This window comes from Naegleria lovaniensis (assembly GCF_003324165.1).
Source record: "Naegleria lovaniensis strain ATCC 30569 chromosome Unknown tig050, whole genome shotgun sequence".
Lineage (NCBI taxonomy): Eukaryota > Heterolobosea > Eutetramitea > Acrasida > Naegleriidae > Naegleria > Naegleria lovaniensis.
This window is the reverse complement of record NW_025407872.1, coordinates 90,623-113,872: the sequence shown is the minus strand read 5'-3', so window position 1 is coordinate 113,872 and position 23,250 is coordinate 90,623. Positions and strand designations below refer to the sequence as shown.

General features: G+C 35.7%; 10 protein-coding genes across 10 annotated transcripts; 6 read left to right on the top strand and 4 right to left on the bottom strand.

Moving 5' to 3' along the window:
• Positions 1-147: 147 nt before the first annotated feature.
• C9374_011728 (uncharacterized protein) lies at positions 148-2,055 on the bottom strand (the record flags this gene model as incomplete). The annotated part of the gene is made up of 1 exon (XM_044687415.1): positions 148-2,055. One exon carries the CDS (start codon positions 2,053-2,055, stop codon positions 148-150), a length of 1,908 nt encoding a protein of 635 aa, XP_044543017.1.
• A 175-nt stretch (positions 2,056-2,230) lies between these two features.
• C9374_011727 (uncharacterized protein) lies at positions 2,231-2,980 on the bottom strand (the record flags this gene model as incomplete). The annotated part of the gene is made up of 1 exon (XM_044687414.1): positions 2,231-2,980. The coding sequence occupies one exon, from the start codon at positions 2,978-2,980 to the stop codon at positions 2,231-2,233; it is 750 nt and encodes a 249-aa protein (XP_044543016.1).
• A 200-nt stretch (positions 2,981-3,180) lies between these two features.
• Positions 3,181-4,481, top strand: C9374_011726 (uncharacterized protein; the record flags this gene model as incomplete). The annotated part of the gene is made up of 2 exons (XM_044687413.1): positions 3,181-3,384; positions 3,639-4,481. 2 exons carry the CDS (start codon positions 3,181-3,183, stop codon positions 4,479-4,481), a joined length of 1,047 nt encoding a protein of 348 aa, XP_044543015.1.
• Positions 4,482-4,558: 77 nt separating this feature from the next.
• Positions 4,559-7,480, bottom strand: C9374_011725 (uncharacterized protein; the record flags this gene model as incomplete). Its single annotated transcript, XM_044687412.1, has 1 exon — positions 4,559-7,480. One exon carries the CDS (start codon positions 7,478-7,480, stop codon positions 4,559-4,561), a length of 2,922 nt encoding a protein of 973 aa, XP_044543014.1.
• Positions 7,481-7,928: 448 nt separating this feature from the next.
• On the top strand, positions 7,929-8,992 carry C9374_011724 (uncharacterized protein; the record flags this gene model as incomplete). Its single annotated transcript, XM_044687411.1, has 2 exons — positions 7,929-8,139; positions 8,229-8,992. 2 exons carry the CDS (start codon positions 7,929-7,931, stop codon positions 8,990-8,992), a joined length of 975 nt encoding a protein of 324 aa, XP_044543013.1.
• A 104-nt stretch (positions 8,993-9,096) lies between these two features.
• C9374_011723 (uncharacterized protein) lies at positions 9,097-10,209 on the top strand (the record flags this gene model as incomplete). The annotated part of the gene is made up of 1 exon (XM_044687410.1): positions 9,097-10,209. One exon carries the CDS (start codon positions 9,097-9,099, stop codon positions 10,207-10,209), a length of 1,113 nt encoding a protein of 370 aa, XP_044543012.1.
• Positions 10,210-10,285: 76 nt separating this feature from the next.
• On the top strand, positions 10,286-12,130 carry C9374_011722 (uncharacterized protein; the record flags this gene model as incomplete). Its single annotated transcript, XM_044687409.1, has 1 exon — positions 10,286-12,130. The coding sequence occupies one exon, from the start codon at positions 10,286-10,288 to the stop codon at positions 12,128-12,130; it is 1,845 nt and encodes a 614-aa protein (XP_044543011.1).
• A 750-nt stretch (positions 12,131-12,880) lies between these two features.
• On the bottom strand, positions 12,881-15,136 carry C9374_011721 (uncharacterized protein; the record flags this gene model as incomplete). Its single annotated transcript, XM_044687408.1, has 1 exon — positions 12,881-15,136. One exon carries the CDS (start codon positions 15,134-15,136, stop codon positions 12,881-12,883), a length of 2,256 nt encoding a protein of 751 aa, XP_044543010.1.
• A 171-nt stretch (positions 15,137-15,307) lies between these two features.
• Positions 15,308-17,085, top strand: C9374_011720 (uncharacterized protein; the record flags this gene model as incomplete). The annotated part of the gene is made up of 4 exons (XM_044687407.1): positions 15,308-16,564; positions 16,837-16,848; positions 16,975-17,008; positions 17,066-17,085. 4 exons carry the CDS (start codon positions 15,308-15,310, stop codon positions 17,083-17,085), a joined length of 1,323 nt encoding a protein of 440 aa, XP_044543009.1.
• Positions 17,086-21,564: 4,479 nt separating this feature from the next.
• Positions 21,565-23,069, top strand: C9374_011719 (uncharacterized protein; the record flags this gene model as incomplete). The annotated part of the gene is made up of 2 exons (XM_044687406.1): positions 21,565-21,952; positions 22,108-23,069. The coding sequence occupies 2 exons, from the start codon at positions 21,565-21,567 to the stop codon at positions 23,067-23,069; spliced, it is 1,350 nt and encodes a 449-aa protein (XP_044543008.1).
• Between the last annotated feature and the right edge of the window lie 181 nt (positions 23,070-23,250).

Below are 23,250 nucleotides of genomic sequence, written 5' to 3'. Positions count from 1 at the left end.
GATTATTGGTACCAATACTTTTTTTTCGTCGGCATCCCTTGAGAAGACGCTCCGTAATACACTGCGTAATTAATATCTCTGGTTCATGTAATACGCAAAATGGTCGAGGAAGGTGTCTATTGTTCCTGGTACGGTAATTTTATTTCATTACACAAGCTCAATATCATCAGAATCTTCTTCATCGTCATCCTCAGCAAACTGGCCCAATAAATCGTCATCCTCTTCCTCGCTGTCCTCAGGTCTCACTTCTTGCTTGTTTCGATGTGATTTGCTTGGTGTTGTGTTGTCACGTTCTTCCTCTTCAACATCATGCTCCTCTCCTTCATCCACCATTGTATCTTCGACATTGTCCTCCATTTGTTTCGCCTTCTTCTCCTCCTCTTCCAATTTCATCCTTCGTTTCAACAATTGCTTGTTATAAGCATTCTTGCCCCTTTGTAGTTTCTGAATTCGGTCATAGAGTTTTCTATTTCTTCGAGAAGCCATCACCTTACGCATTTCAATGAGCTCTTGTTCTCGTTCTTCCTTCTTGTTTCGAGGCTTGTTCGATAATTGTTGAAGTTTGAGTTCGTCCTTTGATTTTTGTCTTGCCTTTTCCAATTCTTGTTGCACATCTGCAAATTTCTTTCCTTCAATTTCGGCAACGAGTTCCATATGATGTCTCTCTTCTTCCTCGTCGCTGTCGTCATCTAAATCTTCCAAAATTTCAGCCTCCTCCTGGTCATCTTCAACATCTTGTTGATATTGTTTCTTAATTAATTTCAATTCCTTTTCAACCATGGCTCGAATTTCTTCAGCATATTTGGGCATGTATGTATCTTTCTTGTATTCAACAAAAGGTGACAAGTGAGGTGGTAATTTCTTTCCAGGAGCATAGGGTTCAACAGGAAGTTTGATCATAGCATTCACACAATCGAACACATATTGAGGTTGAACATATTCACGATCCTTAATCATCTTTTCAGGTGCAATTTTTCTATCAACAACCATGTGAGTAATTTTGTCGTGGGTCTCATCGAATGGCGAGTCTTCGGATGCCCATCCACACTCACCTCCAAATGATTTGACAATAAATTCCAATGCAGATTTTGGACACTCTCTCGAGAAATAAAAGACCAATCCTTTGAACATGCCCTTAAATTTGTTCATAAATACTTCCTCGGGAGAAGAGGCTTTCTTTTCATCTTGCTCAATGGCAGGTCCAGCCACAGAACGTAAATCAACATTCTCATCCTCTGCACCGCCTTGTTTGAGATCAATCAAATAACTCTTATCACTCTTGGCAGTATATTTTGGTGGATATTCAATATTTGCATCATTGTAGAGCTTGTAATTCACAAAGGTCAATAACGTTAAATAAAATTGAATAAAACTTCTAAAGATGTTAAAATCAATATTTTCTGGAATCACTTGTGGAAAATCATAGGGAACAATCCAAGTAATATCGACGCCCTGAATGTTTGCTTGATAATAAATTCCCTTGAACGATAAAAACACCTTCCTCAAACTCTTCGTTTGACACACATAGGAACAAAACTCATCACACAATCGTTTGGCATTTTCAGTCATTTCTGCAGTTACTTTACCCAAACCAGCTGGAAGTTGAGTATACATGAAGAGTATGCAAAGACAATCGTTTAAATCATTGAGAGCAGCTTGGAAGGATGGATATCTTTCCTTGACAAGATGATCATAGGTAAATTCGGGCTCCAATTCTTTCAAACGTTCTAAATGTTCAACATCTCCTCTACCTTTAGCCTTTGCAACTCGGCGTAAATAAGTTTTATATTCTCTCAATTTATCCAAGAGAGGATCATGAGCAATAAAGTTAACATCCTTCTTGTAATAGTAGGTTTTATCTTTGGCATATTTGGCAACGTTTTTAGCCTTTGAATTCTTCTCAGGAACCTTTGGGTGAATACCTTTCAGAATGAGCAAGTGCCGAAAGTTTGCTCGGGATATTTGAAGCCTCTCTTGAGCACTATTCTTGGATACGTATTTGGCTTTGGTGAGATCCTTGGTTGCAAAGAAATTCTTTTGTGGTGCTTTACCCATTTCTTCTTAGTTTCGGGTGAGATGATGTACGTATGATGATTGAAATGGGAATTTGTTGTTGTTGAATTTTTTTTGAACTCAAAATTTTTCATCAAATTCTTTGAACATTGACTTGTGGTCGAATGAACATGTTGTCTCTTCAACTTGCCTTCATATTTGAGAATAAAAGATCTATTTATTCAGCAGTGGTGGCTTCTGGCGTTGTTGGTAATTGTCTGTTTTGTTTGATTTTCTTGTTGAGAGCTGCTAATTCCGAGCATGCTCGTTGCAATCGGAAAATCAACTCGCTGGTTTGTGTGTTCTTTTCGGTGAGTCGATCGAATTCATGTTTAATGTCGAATTGTTCGCGTTTTCGTTTCTTATTGACACTTTCAATCTCGTGCAATAGGGCTGATTTTTCTCGTTCCAATACTTTGATTTGTTTTTGATAATTTTCAATGGTTTTTCGTAACGTATCCTCTCCGAAAGCTTTTGTTAATTCCATATTTACAAGTGTTTGATAATAGTACAATGGTTCGTGTCTCTTGATATTTTCCAAGAATTGCTCCTTCTCATCAGCATTCAAGAACGGAATAAATTCTTCTTTCTCCATCATCTTGTTGAAATGTTCACCCAAGCCTAATTCCGAATAATGAAATGAAGGGCTATAATCTGGACAAGTCTGTGGATGTAGATTCTTGTTCTCATCATTACTTTTCATTTCCTCTTCAATCATGTGTTGAATTTGTCGTTGTAGTACTTGTACTTGTAATTGCCGATAAGCCTCTTGTTCGGGACTTGCTGCTGATGAAAATGACTCTATGTCGATGGTTTCGGATACTGCAGTAGTCATCGATGTGTGGAGTGGATGATGTACACTCCATTCAGCACCATCAATATAACATAAAGCATCCAATAGATGAAAAGTTTCCTTCTTGTTAGACATTTTTTTGATCGGCCTCTTAAATTATCTTTAAAACAAATAAATAAATAAGAATAATAAATATTAATAATATTAAAAAGTATCATCTAATAAATATCATTTAAATTTCAAAGATGATGGATTGCCATTACTACATCCTTCCTGAGGATATTTCTTCATGATGACGGGTTCCGTGGTGAGGATCACGCACTAAATTAAAAAAAATGTCTGCAACAACCGAAAATGTGTTAATCAACTTGCCATCGGAAGAGGATTTCAAACAACAAGTCGTGAATGGATTGTTGGCTAAAAACTCGGGAAATGCTGTAGTTGTGCACTTTTGGGCTGAATGGTGTGCTCCCTGCTTTGAGATGGATAAGTTTTGTGTTCAACTCGCACAAAAGTATGCCAATGTAAAGTTCTTTAAGGTAAGGAGTAGATGTTTGTTGTTGTTAGATGATTCTATGCATGATGATTGATTTTTCCATATTTTGTTATTTCTCTTCACTTCTTTGATGAATCACTTATTATTTATATTCAATTCTTTGATGAATCACTTTCCGATCCTATTTAAAAATTTCTGCAATCATCATCATACGCAACATGTTTGACCAATTCCGATCCGTTGTTGTTCAATCATCCAACAACAATTACCCAAAATTATTATTGATTTCAAAATCAGGTCGAGGCAGAGAAATTACCAAATCTTACCGAACAATTCAATGTTCACTCGGTACCAGCGTTTGTCTTCTTCCCTGCATCTAACCAAAATCCATCTAAATTGTCCTTCACTGTTTTGGAAGGAGCAAATCCACCAGAGCTTGCAAAACGAACAAAAGCACTCTCAGAAAACGTATCCATCTCCTCGTCACAAACACAACAAGAACCTGCTGGAGGTGCCACTGATTTGAATAGTCGAATTAGGAATTTGATTAATAGAGCACAAGTCATGCTATTTATGAAAGGATCACCCGAGACACCAAAATGCGGATTCAGCTCTAAAATTGTGGAAATTTTGCGTAGTGCCAATATTCAATTTTCTGCGTTCGATATCTTGTCAGATGAAGCTGTGAGACAAGGATTAAAGACTTATTCAAACTGGCCAACCTATCCTCAATTATATGTGAAAGGCGAACTGGTTGGTGGATTGGATGTTGTAAAAGAGATGGCCGCAGAAGGAGACCTCAAAGAACAACTCGGTATCTCATCAGAAGAAGCAAAAGATGAATTGAACGAGAGATTGAAGAAACTTATCAACCAAGCGCCAGTCATGTTGTTCATGAAGGGCTCGCCAGAGGTACCAAAATGTGGATTCAGTTCCAAGATTGTAGATATCCTCAAACAGCACGGTGTTAAATTTTCATCGTTTGACATTTTGACAGATGAAGCTGTAAGACAAGGATTGAAGACGTATTCCAATTGGCCAACATACCCTCAACTTTATTCAAAGGGTCAATTAATTGGAGGATTGGATGTTGTGAAAGAACTTGCAGAACAAGGTGAATTATTGGAAAATCTTGAATAAACTTGCATGAAAGTATTTAATGAATTCTTGTCCAAAAAATCATTCAACAGAAACGTTCATGAAATTAGTGGTGAAAATTATTCAGTCTTTTCTTTCTGTTCATCAGAATGTACAACTCTCTTCAACAAGGTCACTATCAAAATGTAGACAGAGATGGCTCCAGAACAAGCCAACACATATCCATAGACACCAAACCGGAAATACAAAGTTCCAATGCATGCTGCAATTTCCAATAATGCCATTAATAAATAATTTCTGAAAGAATTGTTTGAACTTGACATAGTGGAGGCACCAAATATTGCAGCAAAAACGATCATGCAAGGTACTAACAACAGTGGTTGCACTCTATTTGCAAAACGGGCTTCTGGCTTCGATTGCACCATAATGTCAAATAAATTTCTGTAAACAGACATAATTTCGTGCGTGCTTGAAGGAGTGGCGGACTTTCTCATCCATTGCATGGTTTCGTTCCATTCCTTGAGCCAGACCACTAGAGATGGTAAAAATATTAGTGTTGGAATGATGTGAAACATGAGATAGGAGTATTTCATCACTTGTTGAGAGGCATTGTCATATTTTCTTGACACTGCAATATTACCAAGCATGAATAAAAATGTCAATACAAATCCTACGCCTACATGCAGGTATCGAGTCACTGCCACAGAGATCACAAATGAAAATACAAATATAATCCACTTATTTCTCAGTAAAAATCCAAACATTAAAGATGGCAAATAAATAATATATGAAATTAAAATAAATAAAATATTAAGCAATTGTAGCATGAAATAGGCTACAAAGAGGGAAAGTACAATATACAAGGGTTCGCTTTCGTGGAAAGAAAAATACGAAATTTCTCTCGGGTCCGCATACATGTGAATGTTCAATAATTGAATTGCAATTATAATAAAGCCACGTGCGAGAAGAGTGGTATTCAGGGCCCGTGTAAATGAAACTTCAAAGCTATTCCATGCAATGTATGCTGTGGTAAATAAAATGAGCGAGAATATGTCAGAGAGAATGGTAGTTGAGTAATGATATCTAAAGAACATGATTAATGTGGTTGGAATGTCAAGTTGAATCTCAATTTCATAGTCTGCGTTGCTACAAATTCTGTACATGTCAATTTTGAATCCCGATGGAGTTTTAGAGCTCTCAAAGAATTTCACTTTAAAAGTTGCTGGAGAGTTGGCTGGGAATTGCTCAATTCTTGATTCTTTGGCATTGTGTGATTTCATTTCGACGAGGGTGTCAACCAAGGAGGGATTAGAGCATTTGTTAGTAAATGTCACCTGATAGACAAATTGTGTTGGTAAATTGGGAAAATTCACAGAGGTATAGCTCATAGAGTTTTTAAGTAGCACTCTTCTTCTGTTAAAAAAGTCGAACAGTAATTGTTGTAATGTGAGAGGCTCTTCAATGGTGGCAGCTTTTTGAGAGGAATGAGTAATTACCGATGTTGGATGACTGGTATCAATGAGCATGTAGCTAAATTTTTCGAGTTGAGATTTGTGGAAGGTTATTTTCGTTTTGATGGCGCTCCTACTAATAGTCTTGTCTTCAATATCGTTCATTTTTCCTACCACTTTAAAGTAGGGTAACATGTCAATGTTTTCGTGCAGTAAAATTTGTCCTGTTTTGCTGGTTTTATCTTCAATGAGAGAAATAATAATGTCAGATCTTGCACTGGTTGAGACTATGGTAAAAGAATCTTCATTTTCAAGCATGCGTCTCAAATTCAACAAGGAAAGTCCAGCGTTGAGAACTGTTGATCCAGGTGAAATCCCATCTGACATATTTAAGATTTTTTCCACATTCAATCTCCTGTTTGAATTCGAATAAAAATCCAATTTAGAGTTTGCATCCACAAAATACCTGTTGAAAATTGCCTTCTTTTCGCTTGACGATAAATTTGCTCCTCCTTCCGCAGCATAGTGAATAATAAATTTTGAAATTGCTAACACAATTTGTTTGCACCAGGTAATTGCTTGATGATCTGTTGAGCAGTGTACGCTAGGCACTGACGTTGTGGAAATGACATGGTGAAAATTGGAATTATTCTTGTAGAGCAGTGGATTTCCTGTCAGATCACTTCTAATAAGCTCATCATGCCATCCGCCACCAACAGAGAAGATATCAATCTTGGAATGCGGCAGACGAACAAGTTGCTGATAAAAGAGGTCACTATCTCTATCAAGAAGTATTGGATGTCTTTGAAATGGAGTGCTAAGAGTCAAAATGGTTCGTACAGGAAGAACATCTTTTGATTTGAGAGCTGCAGCAGCCTTAAGAACAATTCCTCCCATACTGTGACCAATTGCAATGATTTCTGAAGGTTTGTGATCCTCAGAGTACAGAGATGTGATGTACTTTAAGACTCCTCTCACATATTTTGACTGCTCGATGAGAACGTCACCACTCAATGCGCTCAATTGCTCATTAAAGTCCACTGCAAATATGTCAAAATCTTTCAAGGAGCTCTTATTGACAATTTCTCTCAAGTACGACCCATGAAATAAATCAAAATATATTTTGTGGTCAAGTTGATGCTTCTCCTTTCCAGTCAGAAATTCCACAATAGATATTCCAAGTCCACGAACTTGTTTATACGATCCAGAATTTCCGTGCACAAACAACACAGGTATTCCTCGATAGTATTTTGAATTTGGAGCAATTTTTTGATTTCTCATCGGATCAATATCATCCACATATCGATACAATGTGTACATTGGTGGTTTTGTGGTTGAAGAAGCATTATTTACTCCACGACCTGCACCAACCTCATCATGATAATACGTAAAAGGCAATGAAATATAATTCGGTCTCATCCAAGACATGATACACTTGTAAGGCTCATCTGTAGAATGATGTGAGTAATTTTCCTTGTAATAGTAATATATAACTCTTCCCGATAAGAGGAAAATCATTACAAATAATAACCAAGCCAGTGCTTGTGTGGTCATGACGAAAAAGCCTTTCAGCGATCGATTATTAGACATTTTTTGCGAGTTTTTGAGCAATCAGCACCATAATTTGCGAGATCAATTCTTATGCGACAAGTAGGGTGATAATTATTGTATGTTGTAGTTATTACATTAGAGTCTTTTGCCGTTTTGATTAATTTTTATGAATTTCTAAATACAATCGAGTTGAACGTTGAAATCCCAACGCTGACGCAAAGGATGACGTTGCAAAAAAAAAATAACTTGAATCAGCTGAGCCTTTTCGTTTGTGCAATACTCTCAGCAATATTATCATCATCACGAAGAACCTCAGAGAAATTTTGACAAGTCTCGCAATTACTGGATAGCGAGCTGAAATTTTATAATCATCACGTGATCTGAGATTATTTTGTAGTTGCAGAGTGATTCGGAAATAACCAATCCCGAACGAATAGTTTCATTATTCATCCGTTTACTACTATACGAGAACTCCTTGAAAATTGAAATGCCATACTTGGATAGAACCAACGAAATTTTGTCAATTATACAGAATCAACAGCAGAAGAAGCAATATGAAGCTTCACATGCCGAACAGAAAAAGAAGGACGCTAAAAAGAAACAAACACCAAATGCCGTTTTGGAGTTCAATGAGAAGGCTAAACAAATCTCGAGAGAATTACAAGATACTGCAGATTTACTGCAAAAGCTTACAAAACGTATGTATTTCAATAGCTATTGTTGAGCATCTCATTATTAATTATTAATTTTAATTTTTTGTAATTTAAATCAACAAACAACACAACAGTGGTCCGACAAAAAACACCATTTGATGACAATTCGGAGACGATTAAAATTTTGACAATGAAAGTGAAAGAGCAATTGTCCAATCAAGATTTTGCTCTCCGATCACTTCAAGAAATGATTGACAAGCAACAAGAAAAGAAAAATCAACAAACACAACACTCAAGTCACATATTAACGGGCTTAAATTCTAAACTCATGTATGCTACTGAACAATTCCAAAATGTCCTTAAAACAAGAACGACACAAATGAAATCTGACAAGAAGAGACGAAATATGTACACATTTGAGGCCAATGTAAAATCACTTTCATCACTTTCAGCAAACGTTGACAGACAAGCAGCCTCTCCCAACTCTAGAACTCAAGTAGAAGCCTCTGGAGGAGCTGTTGGAGCTCAAGATGCCTCACTTTCTACAGGCCAAATTGAAGACTTGATGACTGAAGGCAGTCAATTACAACAATTAAATCAACCCTCAATCAATAGAAATGCATTGAGGAGCAGGACAGACGACATTTTAGCCATCGAGTCAGAAATTTCAAAACTCGGTGAAATGTTTAATCATTTGGCTGTGATGATAAAACATCATGGTGAACTGACACAAAGAATAGATCAAAATATTAACTTGGCTGCAGACAACCTCGAAAAAGGAAATGCAGAATTGTGGAAAGTTTGGGAAAATACTCGAGGCAATACTGGCCTCATTCTCAAAATATTTGCCGTCCTCGTGGTATTTATCATCATTGTAGGATTGGTTGTTGTAAAATAATTAATCTCATTACAAATTATATGCAATTGTGAATTTATCAACTTGGGATTGTGGTCCACCCGGATCTTTTTGTTACTCGATCAACCCAAATCAATTACAAAAAAATGACTCCACGGAAGGAAAACAATACACCCTCGTTCGATCCATTACTTGTTCACCGAATTCTGCTATTCACCCATTGGTCCGAATGGCCTACAATCAAGCCATACCAGATTTCCAATATTTGGGCACAAGTTTGGCGAACGGAATCCTTTGCCGAAAATTATTTCATCAATATTTTGAATTTAAAATCGTGCGAGCAGGAACGATTGAAACAAATTCTTCACCGACTCACTTCGCTCTACGATGAACCTACTACTGACGCACCTGTCATGTATGTCCCCGAGATGAAACAAATTAAAAAAGTGAAACTCACACCCAAAACGGGTTATGCTCCACGTATTGCTACTGGTTGCCATTGGTACAAGACCTATTGGGATATCTTGAAAGAGTATATTGCACTGCACAAGCATGAAATCATTTTTGGAAAGTATCATCGAGATGAGAATTATCATTCTTTTTCACTCGATACTGCAAAATTAGACGACATAATTCAACGAGCAACTGCACTCAAATCTGCTTTGGAATTGAGAACGAAATTGAATGAAGCACTGAATATGAAAACATTAACAATCAATGACGAATCAGGCTTTGAAATTAGCTTACCCTCGACCGTACTGAAACAAGTCGTTGGAGGAGATTTAACAGTATTTGTTCGTCATGCCAAAGATGAACGTTTGTCTACTGGATCTTCAACGAATGCTAAGAAATCATTTCTTGATATGACCATATTTCTCGCGTGTGGATATCCTCTAAGAATATTCTCTGCTTTTGAAATGGCTTCGTCTACCTCAGAATATCGAATCAGAGAGACGATTCAAATATTTGATGAGATTTTATTTGTGAATGAAGTGAATGATTATTATGATGAGACATGTCATTCCTCAGAATTACTTCACAAGCTCAAGACAGTGATATTTCCAGATTATCAAGTTGCATTGAAAGATTATGAATCTGTTGAGCGTTTTACTGCGAACAAAATGTTCAACACAATTCTCTACCATTTATTAGCATTGACCTTTGTCAATGAGCACTCCATGATGTATTTTTTATGTGGTGAGTCTGAAAAAGCAGAACGTTATTTTCCAATTTATTGGGATAGTGACCTGTCTTTTTAAATCTTTATTTATAATTCATGTACAAACTCCAAACACATTTGATGAACTTTTGGAACCTGTAAACAACAGCAAAAAAATGCGTCAATTAAGAGATTCCTTTTTACCATCAAAGTTCAATTCAAGAAAATCCAAGTTACCCACATCGAGTAGCATAGCGGCTGGTTCTTTAGAGGAATCCACTCGATTTTGGGAAGCATATCAGGTGGAGGCAGCATCATTCGGGCAATCTGATATTACGGATATTATGAGATGTGCCTTTGATCGGGAGTTGATATTGTCGATTCCGAACGTCACTAAATTAGTTGCTTCTCCGCGAATGTTTCATGACGATTTGAGCACAGTTAGTCGAGGAATGGTGATGGTTCTTCGAAAGAAAAACTGTTCTATTCAGTCGAGCTCTACTTCAGATGAACTTTATGTATTATTTGCTCGGGAAAATTCTAACATTGAAAAGTGTATGATCAACAAGGCTCACCCAATTCAGAGCTTAAAACATCCAATTGAAATCATCACAGCATATTACGGACCCACCGATGTCACAAAAAAGTGTGCGGAAATCATTGATCAACAAGATGAAATCTCAATTCATGCTTCCAATCATGTCTTTACTGACACCTGGCCTGACGTTTTCAAGTCCATGACGATCGTGTATCGAGTAAGGAGAAGCCATGACGGAACATATGGGCCCATTCGCATGAAAATAGTCCCAGAGCATGAATACATTACCATTAATCCAATATTGGAAGAAGAATACTTTGAAAACATTGATAGCCAGTTACTTGTTCCAAGGGCAGTGGCGTCCATGAGGCAGGAACATCTGGCAGCGATCAACGATGACGACTATGATATCCTTCCAAACTCTCCAAATATTGAAAGACCAATTCAAATCATTCGAGCAGTCTACGGCCTTGGTGATGTCACCAAGAAAGTTAAGGAATACTTGAATCACAATGGAGATAGGCTCTGTGTTGCTGCCGAGAACGCCATCTTTGGAGATACATGGCCAGGAGTTGTCAAGTATTTGCATGTTTTTTACAAGTTGAAAGGTTCCAACAATGTTCTTATAGCCTCATGCCTGGAACATGAAACTCTGAACATTTCATTTGATATTTCAACAACAAATCAAGATGAAAATTATGAAAACAAAATTGTGAAGAAATCAAAGGAGAGAGATGATGAGACTGGAGTGTTGCAAGTTCTAGGTGCTGTGCGTGCACAAACAAACCATACAAATGAGGCGAAGCAACTTCTTGAAACACCCCAAACGCAAACCAAAATTTACTCATTGTCCTTAGACATGCATTTTCACAGCACTGAAGCTCCTCTCGTGATCCTGCTCTCCATACGAGGAAAGTTAAAATTGATCATTTCATTACGAGACCTTTGTTTAAATCCTTTAATTCAATTAGGAAGTATTTATGACAAAGCTCATTCATCTCTATTTAGAGCATCTATTGTGGCTTCTAGAAATCAAGCGAAGTACACTGCATTTTTACGCATGAACAGGAAACGACAAGAAATTCTAGTCATAGGGAAGTCTGAACTTCCGGTTATACTGATGCAAAATTATCTCGTGGACTCGAAAGAATATCTATTCACAAATTTGAGAACGAACGAGCAAGTGAATTTCAACCAGCTATTTTCCATCGTTTTTAGAATCAAAGCGACCCAAAATGGCTCCATCAAATTGAAAGATCATTTGTTGATAATTGAAAATGCGAATGTGAAATTCAATATTGCGCTGTTTGAAGTGTATCCGGATGATTTGCTTCGAAACAAAATGCCATGCTTCATTAAGCGTCTCGTTCCTGTATATGTGGATGGGTCAATACCAGATGCACCAGGATTATCATTTTCGCCTCGAGACGCTCAACACAAAGCAGTGATACAATTGCATGATATTCACATTCGTCACCAATGAGGCATTCATCTGCAATCAAAGTTTGAAAGTTGTATATTTTTGAGTGTAAACAAAGCTAAAACGAACTGAGCCAAGTTGAAATCTCGTTCAAGAGTACTTGATGCAAACAACAGTGAATTTCAACACAACTTTGTAATATTTATTGGACGCAACCAACCCTGGAAATGGGAGAATCAATTTGAAAGAATTTTGCAACATCCAAGATCCACACCTCAGGTTTGATCGCAATGTAAATTCTGTGCTTAATGAAAAAACAATGTTCGAAATGTATTTGCCAAGACACTTGATTGTCACCTGCTTAGAGCTGATAGGTTTGATGAAATATATTAAAAATCTCCGACATGTTTCGCCGAACTGACATTGCCAACGATAATAATTTATATATACCTTCCTAGGAGGCGAAAGCTTTGCCTTTAAATACCGCACATAAACCCATTCTTAAACTCATATGTACTCCATTTGTATTCTTATGTTAAGCAATCACTAGTTGAACCTTTTTTGTTCCAATATTGGAAACGTAATCTTGACGTTACATCATCTATAATCGTTCCTTTAAGACCGAATAAGATCTGATTAATGATGGCGTTTAATACTACTTTTTTTTTTTCATCACGCCACCCGCTTCTCATGGACCCGCAACCCTCTTCGCAAAGTTGACGCTTTTGCGTTAAAAAAACAACGCAAAAATTGCGCACCTGCAAAAAAAAAAATTTCGAAACAAAGCAAGGTTTATTTTTCATCACGGCTTCATTAAATATATTGATTTACGTTCTTGTGCATCGGAATGAAATAACTCTTCCCCTTTCTAGTAACAGTAACACAAGGAACCAGAGGCTCTTTGTTGGACACTTCAATCACAGACCTGTCTGACAAATTCTGCAAAGTCACTGTGGAATCTGTGAATGATTTGATTTTGAAGTATTTTGCAGGAGTACAAGAAGTATCAGCCACAACATCTCTCTCTTTCTTCAACACGAAATGACCACACACACATTCCGAAGGTTTGAGTTCACTTAAACCAAATATATCGCATAACTGCGCCATATCAAAAAACATAATAGAATACCTTGCAGAATTTGATGAAATGAACGGCTTGGTCAATGTGAAGTTTAGATTTTCCCCAACAAAGGCTGTATTATGTGCCAATGGACCATATAGGCCTGCATTTCGCACCATATCACTAGCTACATGGAAGTTCATTGTAGCCTTTGCAATACCTACCATCTCTTGATAATCCTCCAAAATACCTCTTAGTTCCTCATTAATTGAATTCAAATCAGCTATATTAATGGCATCTGTTAACTTGTCAATTACAACAACCATTCTCTTAATAATTTTATACTTCAACTCAATCATACTGAAATTCTTAACATCCTGAAGTAGATCTAGATAATAGTGAATAATCATATATATCTCCATTGCCTTAAGGTGTACTAAATTTTTGGAAACTGATCTCGGGTGTCTATGTAAGAACGAAGGAAATTTTTGCTTGAGATATTCCTTGTCGAACTCGTCCCAATATTGAAGTGGAATCATCTCCATCATGTCACGCATAATTCCTTCATACAAGTTATGCATTGAATCATAGGAGCATATTGTAGTGGGAGTTGGTTTCCAACTCTGGTCTAATATTGGAGAATATCCACGAACACCCCATGACAACTCTTTTCCCGAAATATTATTCCAAAAATGTCGATCTCTCAAACCAAAAACAATTCGTTGATTACTAGAAATGTCTCTCCTAAGTGGATATCTAACTTGAGTAGTTCCTCCTGGTAACTGAACAGGTTCCCCTCGAATCTCGCATAAATGGCAAAAATAATACCCTGATTTTTGAAATAAGAGAATTTCAGACCTTGCAGGTAAGTCAGCAATTACTCTTTCTAATCTCAATGATATTTGTTTAAATTGATCATTGAACACATTCAAATCATCCATCATGATTTTCAAACACAAATTGATTTCTTCTTGAGATGGTTTGTTAGGAAATAGTAGCCACAAAAAGTTATTCTTGCGCTTCTTTCTTACATTTGGTTTCATCTCATTGAATGTGACAGAGAATTCGTAAAAGCTTTGCTGACTAGATTTAAACGGAGCAACACCGTCACCAAATAACGTCATAGTTTTTCCTCCTTCATCTACGAATTTTTTGTGAATGTTTTTGTAGATGTCTCCGTCACAACGATCTTGGATAAGTTGGGGATCACGATTATCAAGTTTAAATTGATCCAAAAATTGTGGCTCTCTGAATATCCTTTCCTCGAATTGGAATTTTAATGGGCGTAAAAAGCAATGAGTTTTGATATCTTTCCATAATTTCCCACATTTAGGACAGGATTTTTGGTCTGGATTTTTTTGATACGTCTGACAATGAGTGCACATTGGAATTTTCTTTGTCTTTGAAGACAAAAGGAAATACTTATAGAACCCTGTTAATGTCAGCTTATCTGAAAGTTCTTGTTTATCACTCTCATGAATGAGTTGAATGGCTTCTCGAATTAGATTTAAAACCATTTTGAGACAATTTTCAGAGAGAGAACTTGTTACTGCAAACTTGAGAATTTTTTTCATCAACGTATCAACATTTACATTGACATTATCATTCACAACGCTTGAAAATGAATGGGAAGAGAGAACTTCTTCATCTAGTATGCCATCATCTCCATCACTCCAATATTCTCTGAAAAACTGTAACAGGTCGTCTTGTTCTGATTGTGCATTGGATGGATTATTTTCATTCGTCGGAGATGAATCATGAGAACCTGAACAGAGATTTTCCAGACCCTCTGCACTACAATTACATTGTTGATTTTCTACTGTATGGTTCTGAGAAGAGTAATTTATATCTATTCCACCAATATCTAACAAAGAATCATCATCAATGCAATGAGCAACAGTCTTACGAAACTTATTTACAGGCTCATAATTTGGCTCGTGATTGTATTTTGAATTGACAATTGAACTGGACCCTTCTACAGTTTGGCGCTTCAAACCAAATTGCTTCATTATTTACAACAACACAAAACAAGAACGTTGATTGTTTAACGATATAGATTCCATTAAGTGTCTCCAATTACGTATATTCGTCAAGAAATATCTATCGTTCCCAAATTTTCGATCCACTTGCAAATTGGACATTTAACGGTTGTAAAACAAGATTCAACATTACTCAAAAAAATGAAAAGAACAAAATCACACCCTGGCAAGAATGCAACAAAGAAAACCAAAGCAAACGATAGTACACTTTCAACACAAGACACTTCCTCCGATTTAGAGCAAATAATTTTATTCGAGGCCAAAAAGCCAAATGAAAAACAAGCTAAGTTAATTGCGAAACACTCTGAAAATGCTTTATGTAATAGTATTCCTCAACTTGAGAAATATTTAGACTTTTTGCAAAACATTCACAACAAGGATATTGACATTACAAACAAAGACTCTGTCTCTGCAACATACATTCTGATGAATCAATTTCTCAAACAAGGAGAAAAGGTTTTTGTTGGTATTCAAGCTGGTAATCCAGAACGCTTGCGACAGTCAATTTTGCAAACTTATAGCTCGGACAAAGATTTTTCGGAACGAATATGTGCTGCAGTCAAGGCTATCAGTGTAAGCCTTTTGAAACAAAAAGGTTTAATTGAATCCACATGCCCACCTGTGAGTTCAAATCTCAAAGTTGGAGATTTAGTTGAAATTATTGAAAAGGGAGAGAATTGTTACTACAAGATTGGTAAAGGAAGAGTTCAATCACTCACTTCAACTAATTGCAGTTTAAATGACATTATATTTCACGTTCCATCCTTCGTTCAAGATCAAAAGAAGACGATTTTTGATATTTCATGCCTTTCATTAATTGAAGATCGAACCAATCATGCTCCTATGATTCAAAATGCTTTTTCTACGGTTCAGCGAGGATGTACTCCAGTCTCCTTATTTTCCATGAATTATGATACTGAAGTCGATGATGACAAAATTGATGACAATGAAGTTCTCTCTATAACTCCACCGGAAATTTCGGATTCAAGAACAAACTCAAATTCAAATGTTGAAGAGAGTGATTCTCCTTTGCAAAATGAGCCCAAGTCTACGGAACCTACTGATTATAAGAATTTCGCTAGTGATATCTTTTTCCTTCAGCAAGTCAAAGACCTCAGAGAGAAAAACGAGGCCTTATCATTGGAAAACAAACAGCTAAAAGAATTAATCATCAAATTGAATAAGCCATTGAACGCATTAATTGCTCTTCAATTACAATACCCGAATATTCTTCCAAGCAAAACAATTTCTGTCACATATGGTGCTAATGTGAAACAAATACCCCCAAATTTGGTGTCCAGAATTATCAACAGCAACAAGACGGCTCGGCTTGGCATTGTTAGCAATTATTTGTTTGATAAGGATTATGTTCTTTTGAAAGATGATCAGAAAGATATTGTAATTGATTGCATTTTAGAATGTACTGAGGTGCCATTGGATAAGTGGAAAGTGGAACGAATATTATTGATGAATTTAAGTCGAACTTTAAAACACAACGCATCAAAGAAAGAGCATGAATCCAAAACCAAGAGCAAGCAGTCGTTGTAAAATCTTGAATTACATAAAAAATTTGTTTTAAAAAAATTCTCAAAAGCTTGTAGCAGCCTCCACGTTCAACAATCACATTCATTCATCAACAGATGCCGCTTGTTCATCTTATATGCTGCTAGAGCTTGCTTTGCGTAAGTGTACGTGTTTCATTGATACAGATATGATCTCCAAATCATCCAAAGATATCGACACGTTTCATGTTTGCTCGAAATGGAGGACTGTCTTTGCTATCATTTGCCTTTTGTCTCTTATAAAAGACAAAGCAGGCTTTTATTGATAAAGTTTTCTACGGTAAGCTTTTCTTTTTCACGAAGTTGTTGTGAATTTCTTGAATCTGATCAACGATAGATGCTACAAAGGACCTTTAGCATCATCAAACATTTTGGCAAGACGAATGAATGTTATGTTGATGATAGGAGAAGATATTGTTGAACAAACAGATAGGGTTTGTAGTTAGTGCTTGATTTGAAAGTAATTCTGTTCGTGCTGTTTGAAAAGGTAATTCGTTTCATTTACGGCCATTGTTATTGTTGTGGAGGATGATTAAACTTGTTCACCTGTTAAACCGGTAAGTATATCCAACCATGTACTAATATCAACAACATTATTCGTTGTTTATTTATTTCCTTCTAGAGTAACATGATCGGTAGGTTGTTAGATTTGCTGAGCAGATTTTTGTTTATTCAAAATGTTTTAGTTGCTTCTTCTTTATTAGTTGTTGTTTTGAATATCCATCATTACACTCTGTACATAGAATGCGTTGGTAGAGATTGGTTGAGGATATTGAAGCAAGTTCTAACATCCAGATAATGAAGGGATATCTTGAGGTAGGGATTGAATTTAATGATAATCAATTGAGGATAGGATGATAAGACTTCAAGTATATTTGATCCACAGTTGGTTGTTTGATTATTCGTACCCTCTTGTCCCACTATGCATTGAGAGTTAAAGGATTGTAGTTGCAACAATAACCAAACAACCGCTTTCTTAACATTTGTCAATGGTAGAACTGAAAAAGATGTTATATTATCGAGTTATGGAATTTCAAGCTGAATTTGCTTGGTATTATGAAGGATTATTTGTAGGTTGTTAATTATTATGGATTGATTAACAGAGCTTTCAATGCTTTAGAGTTTGATGTTTAAACATTTTAAGCCTGGAGTGTATTTAGATCATCGAGGCATTTGTTTGTCATGAATAGGGATTGGTTTGATTGATGTTAAAATATGACTTGTTGTGAATAATAATGTCAGTGCAATAGAGATATCAAAACAAATGACAAATTGATATATCATTTATATGAATTTGAAGTGTGTTTTGATTGAACTATTGATCACTATGATTATTATGCCGCAACTGAAAAATATTTTAACTGAATGCAAAACCAACATCATGATAAACAAATGAAAAGATGATATGAAATACAAGTATTGAATTAGATGATATTTCAACCCGATAGCTTAAATTATTCAAAAGTAAGTAATGTCAATCCAATTCATCTTTCATTTACCATTTATATTCATTAAATTGGCTACTTTAGCTTTGTTGTTGGATATAAATTAGAGAATTTGGATGAATGAATGTGAGGAAAATGGATAAATATACAAGATTTGAAGATTTGGAGTGGTTTGAAGAGATTGAATTAGTGAACGATTGGTTGAGCGAGAATGAAAGAGAAATTTGAGAAATAAGGAGCGTTAATTTTTCGTCAATTATTTTTTATTATGAAACATCATAATAATTGACGTTAATTTGACGCGTGAATAATGAAATCGTTAATGTGGAAAATTAACGCTTTTTATTGACGTTTTTTCGTCAATAATTAACGCTTTTCAAGCGAGAATAAAATTTTTTTCGTTAACTTTTTGATTGTAATTTTTGACGAAAAAACGTTAAAAATTAACGTCAACCGCGAGTAGCGGGCAACTAAAGGTAGAATAAGATGGTTTAATGGTTGATTATTGGTGAGAATAATTGAAAATTCGAGGTTGCAATAATGTTGAATCTATTGATTGAATTAAAGAAGAAAATACTATGAGAATCAAAAAGAAGAATTCCAATTAAGGCTTTGATTGAATATAGAAACTAGATTCCCTCGCAAATCGTTCTAAGGTTCATTTGGATCGAATTTCGAAATCGCTTTTAATTTGAATTGGATTGATAAATATTGAGAATTTATTTACAAGGAAATATATACAATACAATCAATACAACCACACCAGGTTCGTAAGTGAAAAGGGTACTCAATTATCACAGTACATGAATGCGTAGAAAGAAAAGCAATCTTTGCAACCGTTTTCAAGAAATTGATGAAAAGTACTCGCATTGGAAAAAGAAGTATATATTATCTCTATTTATTAAAAAAGTAATGTAAATGCATCAAATATCCAAACACTTACTCTTGGACGAAGATTATTCAAATCAATAGCGTCATCTAAATTAATAACTTCGTTTCTATGTGGAATCAATTCTCTCTTTGCTCTCTTTTTCAATCTTTCTAAATAATTCTTATATTCTTCAGAGGACACATTAAATACCTCAATATCATTTTCTTACACAAATTGATTGTATTGACGAGTATGATTTTTCTCCAATCTTTTGACCTTGCTTGAATGGCGATCATTGACAAGTGTTTGGCTTACTTTTCGTGATACAATAGATTGAAGCTAAAAAAGTAATATATTTGAAACATGAATGAAGATCAACTTACCACCACCTTAATTTCATCTTGTAAATCCTTGTTCATTAATCGAAAAGTTTTTGCTCAATAAAGTCTAATGATAAAATATGCAGAAAATCCCTCAAACACCAATCCTTTTCCAAAGGATGGATGTTTGGTGAGTTACAAACCCATTAGTTTTCCTTCAATTAATTCCAAACTCTTGTTGTTTACATTATCGAAACACTTGTTTTCTTCTCTATTTGAGACATTTTTTTGTGTTTTTCTTGAAAAAGAAACTCTTTTGAAAAGTAAAATTATATTCTTGTTCATTCATGTTCTTTGATGGCAAAACTATTTATTAAGACATTTTTTGTTTTTATTCCAAGAGGGAAAAAGTCTTAATTAAATGAATTTCTATCTTCATTTTAAAAGAAAAATGATTTCTGCATCACTTTATACAACAGACATTCCTTTAACTTGTCCCTGTATTTATAGTGCCCATTTAACGCCTCGAGGGGTGGAAGAAATCGCCCATCCTAGCACACAGCTAATAGCCCGGATGGGGATGATTGCTAAAATACTGCTTAATTGCAGCAACTCCAGCAACAGCAGCCACCAAACAATCCCAAAATTTTTTTATTCCAGTATTTTGTTACTTAAAACACACTCAAGTTCTGGCCACAATGTTATTGCGTTCAACATGGAATGTTTGAACAATAAATCTAAGAATTACTTGTCACTTCGGTATTATGTAATACGCTTGATGTTTTGGTTGGGAGTATCAGTAGGCAAAATCTTAAAAATTTAAAGTGAAGAGTTTCACAATCTGAATTCAACAATGCATCTAATCCTGCAATTTTCAAAATGTAGATCATGGTGTAAAACGATGGAGCCACGTATATTTAACTTTTCCTTGGTGTCATTTATCCACTCACGTGTATTATTCGAGGTGTACGTTGATTTTGGAATTAGACAATCCACCACCGAATTTGTTTTCTCCCAATCCTCATCCCAACCACGGTGAAGCGTATTTCTCTCCACTCTCACATATCGACAAGAGCTGTCATTCATTTGAATTCCAAATGTGAGCTTGCATAGTTGGATCATTTATGTTGTGTTCAGTGGCTTCTCTATAAATCAATCCACAGAACATTTCCACAGTCTTTTCAAAGTTATCTAACTGATAGACAGCCCCAAAACTTATTCCAATCTTTGACATCATCGACGTCACCTGAGTTTCAAATCCAAAAATTAATCACATTTCGAAAATTATTGATATGAATAGTTCTTCGACTCTTTAGGTTTTAGTGTGAGGTAATGAAATGCCAATGCTTCTTGGTGCATTAATTGTGTTGCCTTGCTTGCAAGAAACGTGCAGCAAATTTACTATCGCCACTTGTTGATAGGCAATATGGTAGTGTTTTGTGGTTTTGGGCTCTCTTGTTTGAACTGAAGCACTCAAAATACAAGAAATTGAATGATAAAAGTAATAAGAAGGAATTGGAAGAAAGAGCTGTTCAACTAGAAATGTCAATGAATGCCATGTTTAGTCTCTATCCTGAGTGTCGTAAATTATTGGGTTTGTCCTCAAATACGTCTAATGATATTACATTGAAGAAAGGGCAGTTTGTAATTTACAAAGGGAACACAGAATTCAGAATTGCCAGAGTGTTTGAATTGTACAAGAATTCACTAGTATCTGATTGTGTTTTTGAGATTGGCAATGTAAATTCTCAGACAAAGCTTCAAGAGTGTACATTAATTCCATCTCCCTATAACGCAAAAATATCAATAGCCATGGAAGATGTAAAATGTAGATGCAGTTGTGTGATGATCGGATCCAAAACCTTTCTCAATCAATTTGCATTGTGTTACCATTATCATCAATAACAAAATATAAAATTAAAATAAATATTTTGGTATGTAATTGATAGTGAAGTGTTGGTTTGGTAGTACTGTGTATTAGGATCGGGATTTGTCCAGGCCCTCTTGGTGTGATGGTATTTTCAAACATTAAATGCACCAGTATCACTTCTAGCTTTACTCAGCCACAATACTTCCACCATTACTTGCTGTTGTTAGTAAAAACGTTATTTTTTATCACCATTAATCTTACTTCCCTTCCGTTAGACCCGTCTTGCTCTCCTCCTAGGTTCCTGTCAAAACAATTCAAAGATTAGAAAAAATGTCTCGGCTCCTCACGAAACGATGGTGTCACCACGATCCTTCATATCGAAAGGCGGCGAAATTATTTTTCATTCCGAATTGGCAACAACAACAACAACACTATCCATACCACTTCCAAACAAACAACAATGATTCTATTTTAAATCATTTTCAGAGACGATGCTTTCATTACAGAACACGTGTGTTGTTCCAAAAGGATCAACCATCGTCATTAAATTATTCGGAAATGAATAATCATTGTAATAATTTGAATGAAAATAATCAGAACTTGCCAAATCATGAAAAGCCAGTTACTTTACAAAACTCCAATGATTCAAATGTCAAATTTGAAACCAAAGATTATGTCAAATTGTTTTTAGTGAGCATTTTGGGAGGATGTTTCGGTGGTATGTTTGATCGACATTCGAATTCTGCATTTTTGAATCATGATTTGAAATTTTCTTGATTTTTTCAACACCCAATTTTGGAAATTGTTTATGAATTTCAAATGATGAAAATTGAATCATTTCCTTTCTCATTGAATTGTTTATTGAAACAATAGGAATGGTTGGACTAGGAGGGAATATCATTCTCATTCCATTACTCACTCAAATTTTTTCACATCGACTCAGTGCCAAACAAATTGTTGCCACTTGTCTCATTACAGTGGTCACTGCTGGACTCGTTGGAAGTAGTACTCTCTATTTTAAAGGAGATGAATATGTTGATATTGGATCTGCTATATTCATTGCTGGATTTGCTTCATTGACTGCTCGATTTGGTGTGAAATTATCGTCGAGTATTCAAGATCGAACACTGAAACTCATTTTAGCATTTTTCATGTTATTTGTGGCTCCTTTAGTAGTATTCACAGGGAAAAACAAACAATCAGAAATACAACAAGCTTCCTCTGTGGGTGGTGATGACAAGCAGAGACTCGAAAATTCTCAATCTGACACGACCAAATCAACTCCAACACTGAATGTTTCACATGACCATTCTAAAAGTATTTCAAAAGATGACTACAAGGTTGACACCATCCACAACTATGGCGCCATTTCTTCTTCTTCATTCATGAAACGACACTTGTTAAAATCTCCACAAGAAATTGGTTCTCTCTTTGTGCTCGGTTCTACCATTGGAATCATGAGTGGTCTCTTGGGAGTTGGTGGAGGAGTATTAGCCGTTCCCATGTTGAGCTTTTTATGGCTTTCTGAATTTTCCCCACTTTTGGATGAAAAGAAGAAGAAGAGCTCTCAACACGCTGTTACTCAACAATTAGTGATGGGAACTTCACTGGCAGCCATGACACTTCCATCGAGTGTTGCCTTGTATTCACATTGGAGAGTTGGAAATGTTTTATTGAAATTGAGTCCATTTTTACTTGTTGGAAGTGCTATGGGTGCATATTTAGGAAGTTCTATGGCCAGTGAAATGGATGAAGAGATTTTGAAACGAATATTTGCAGTGACCATGATTGCATTGGGAGGACGACAATTTTGGAAAGCATACTGGAAAAAGTGAGACAGGTGTTTTCAATTCCATTTCGTGAATCATGAGCCACATGCATCATTTTCATTGTCGAAGAAAACTTATTGCGATATTTATTGAAAATTGATGGATATTGAAGATAATCATAGTTAGTAATAGGGTCACAGTGAACTTCGGCTCCAAGTAATTTATCATTTGGCCATATATTCTTCGA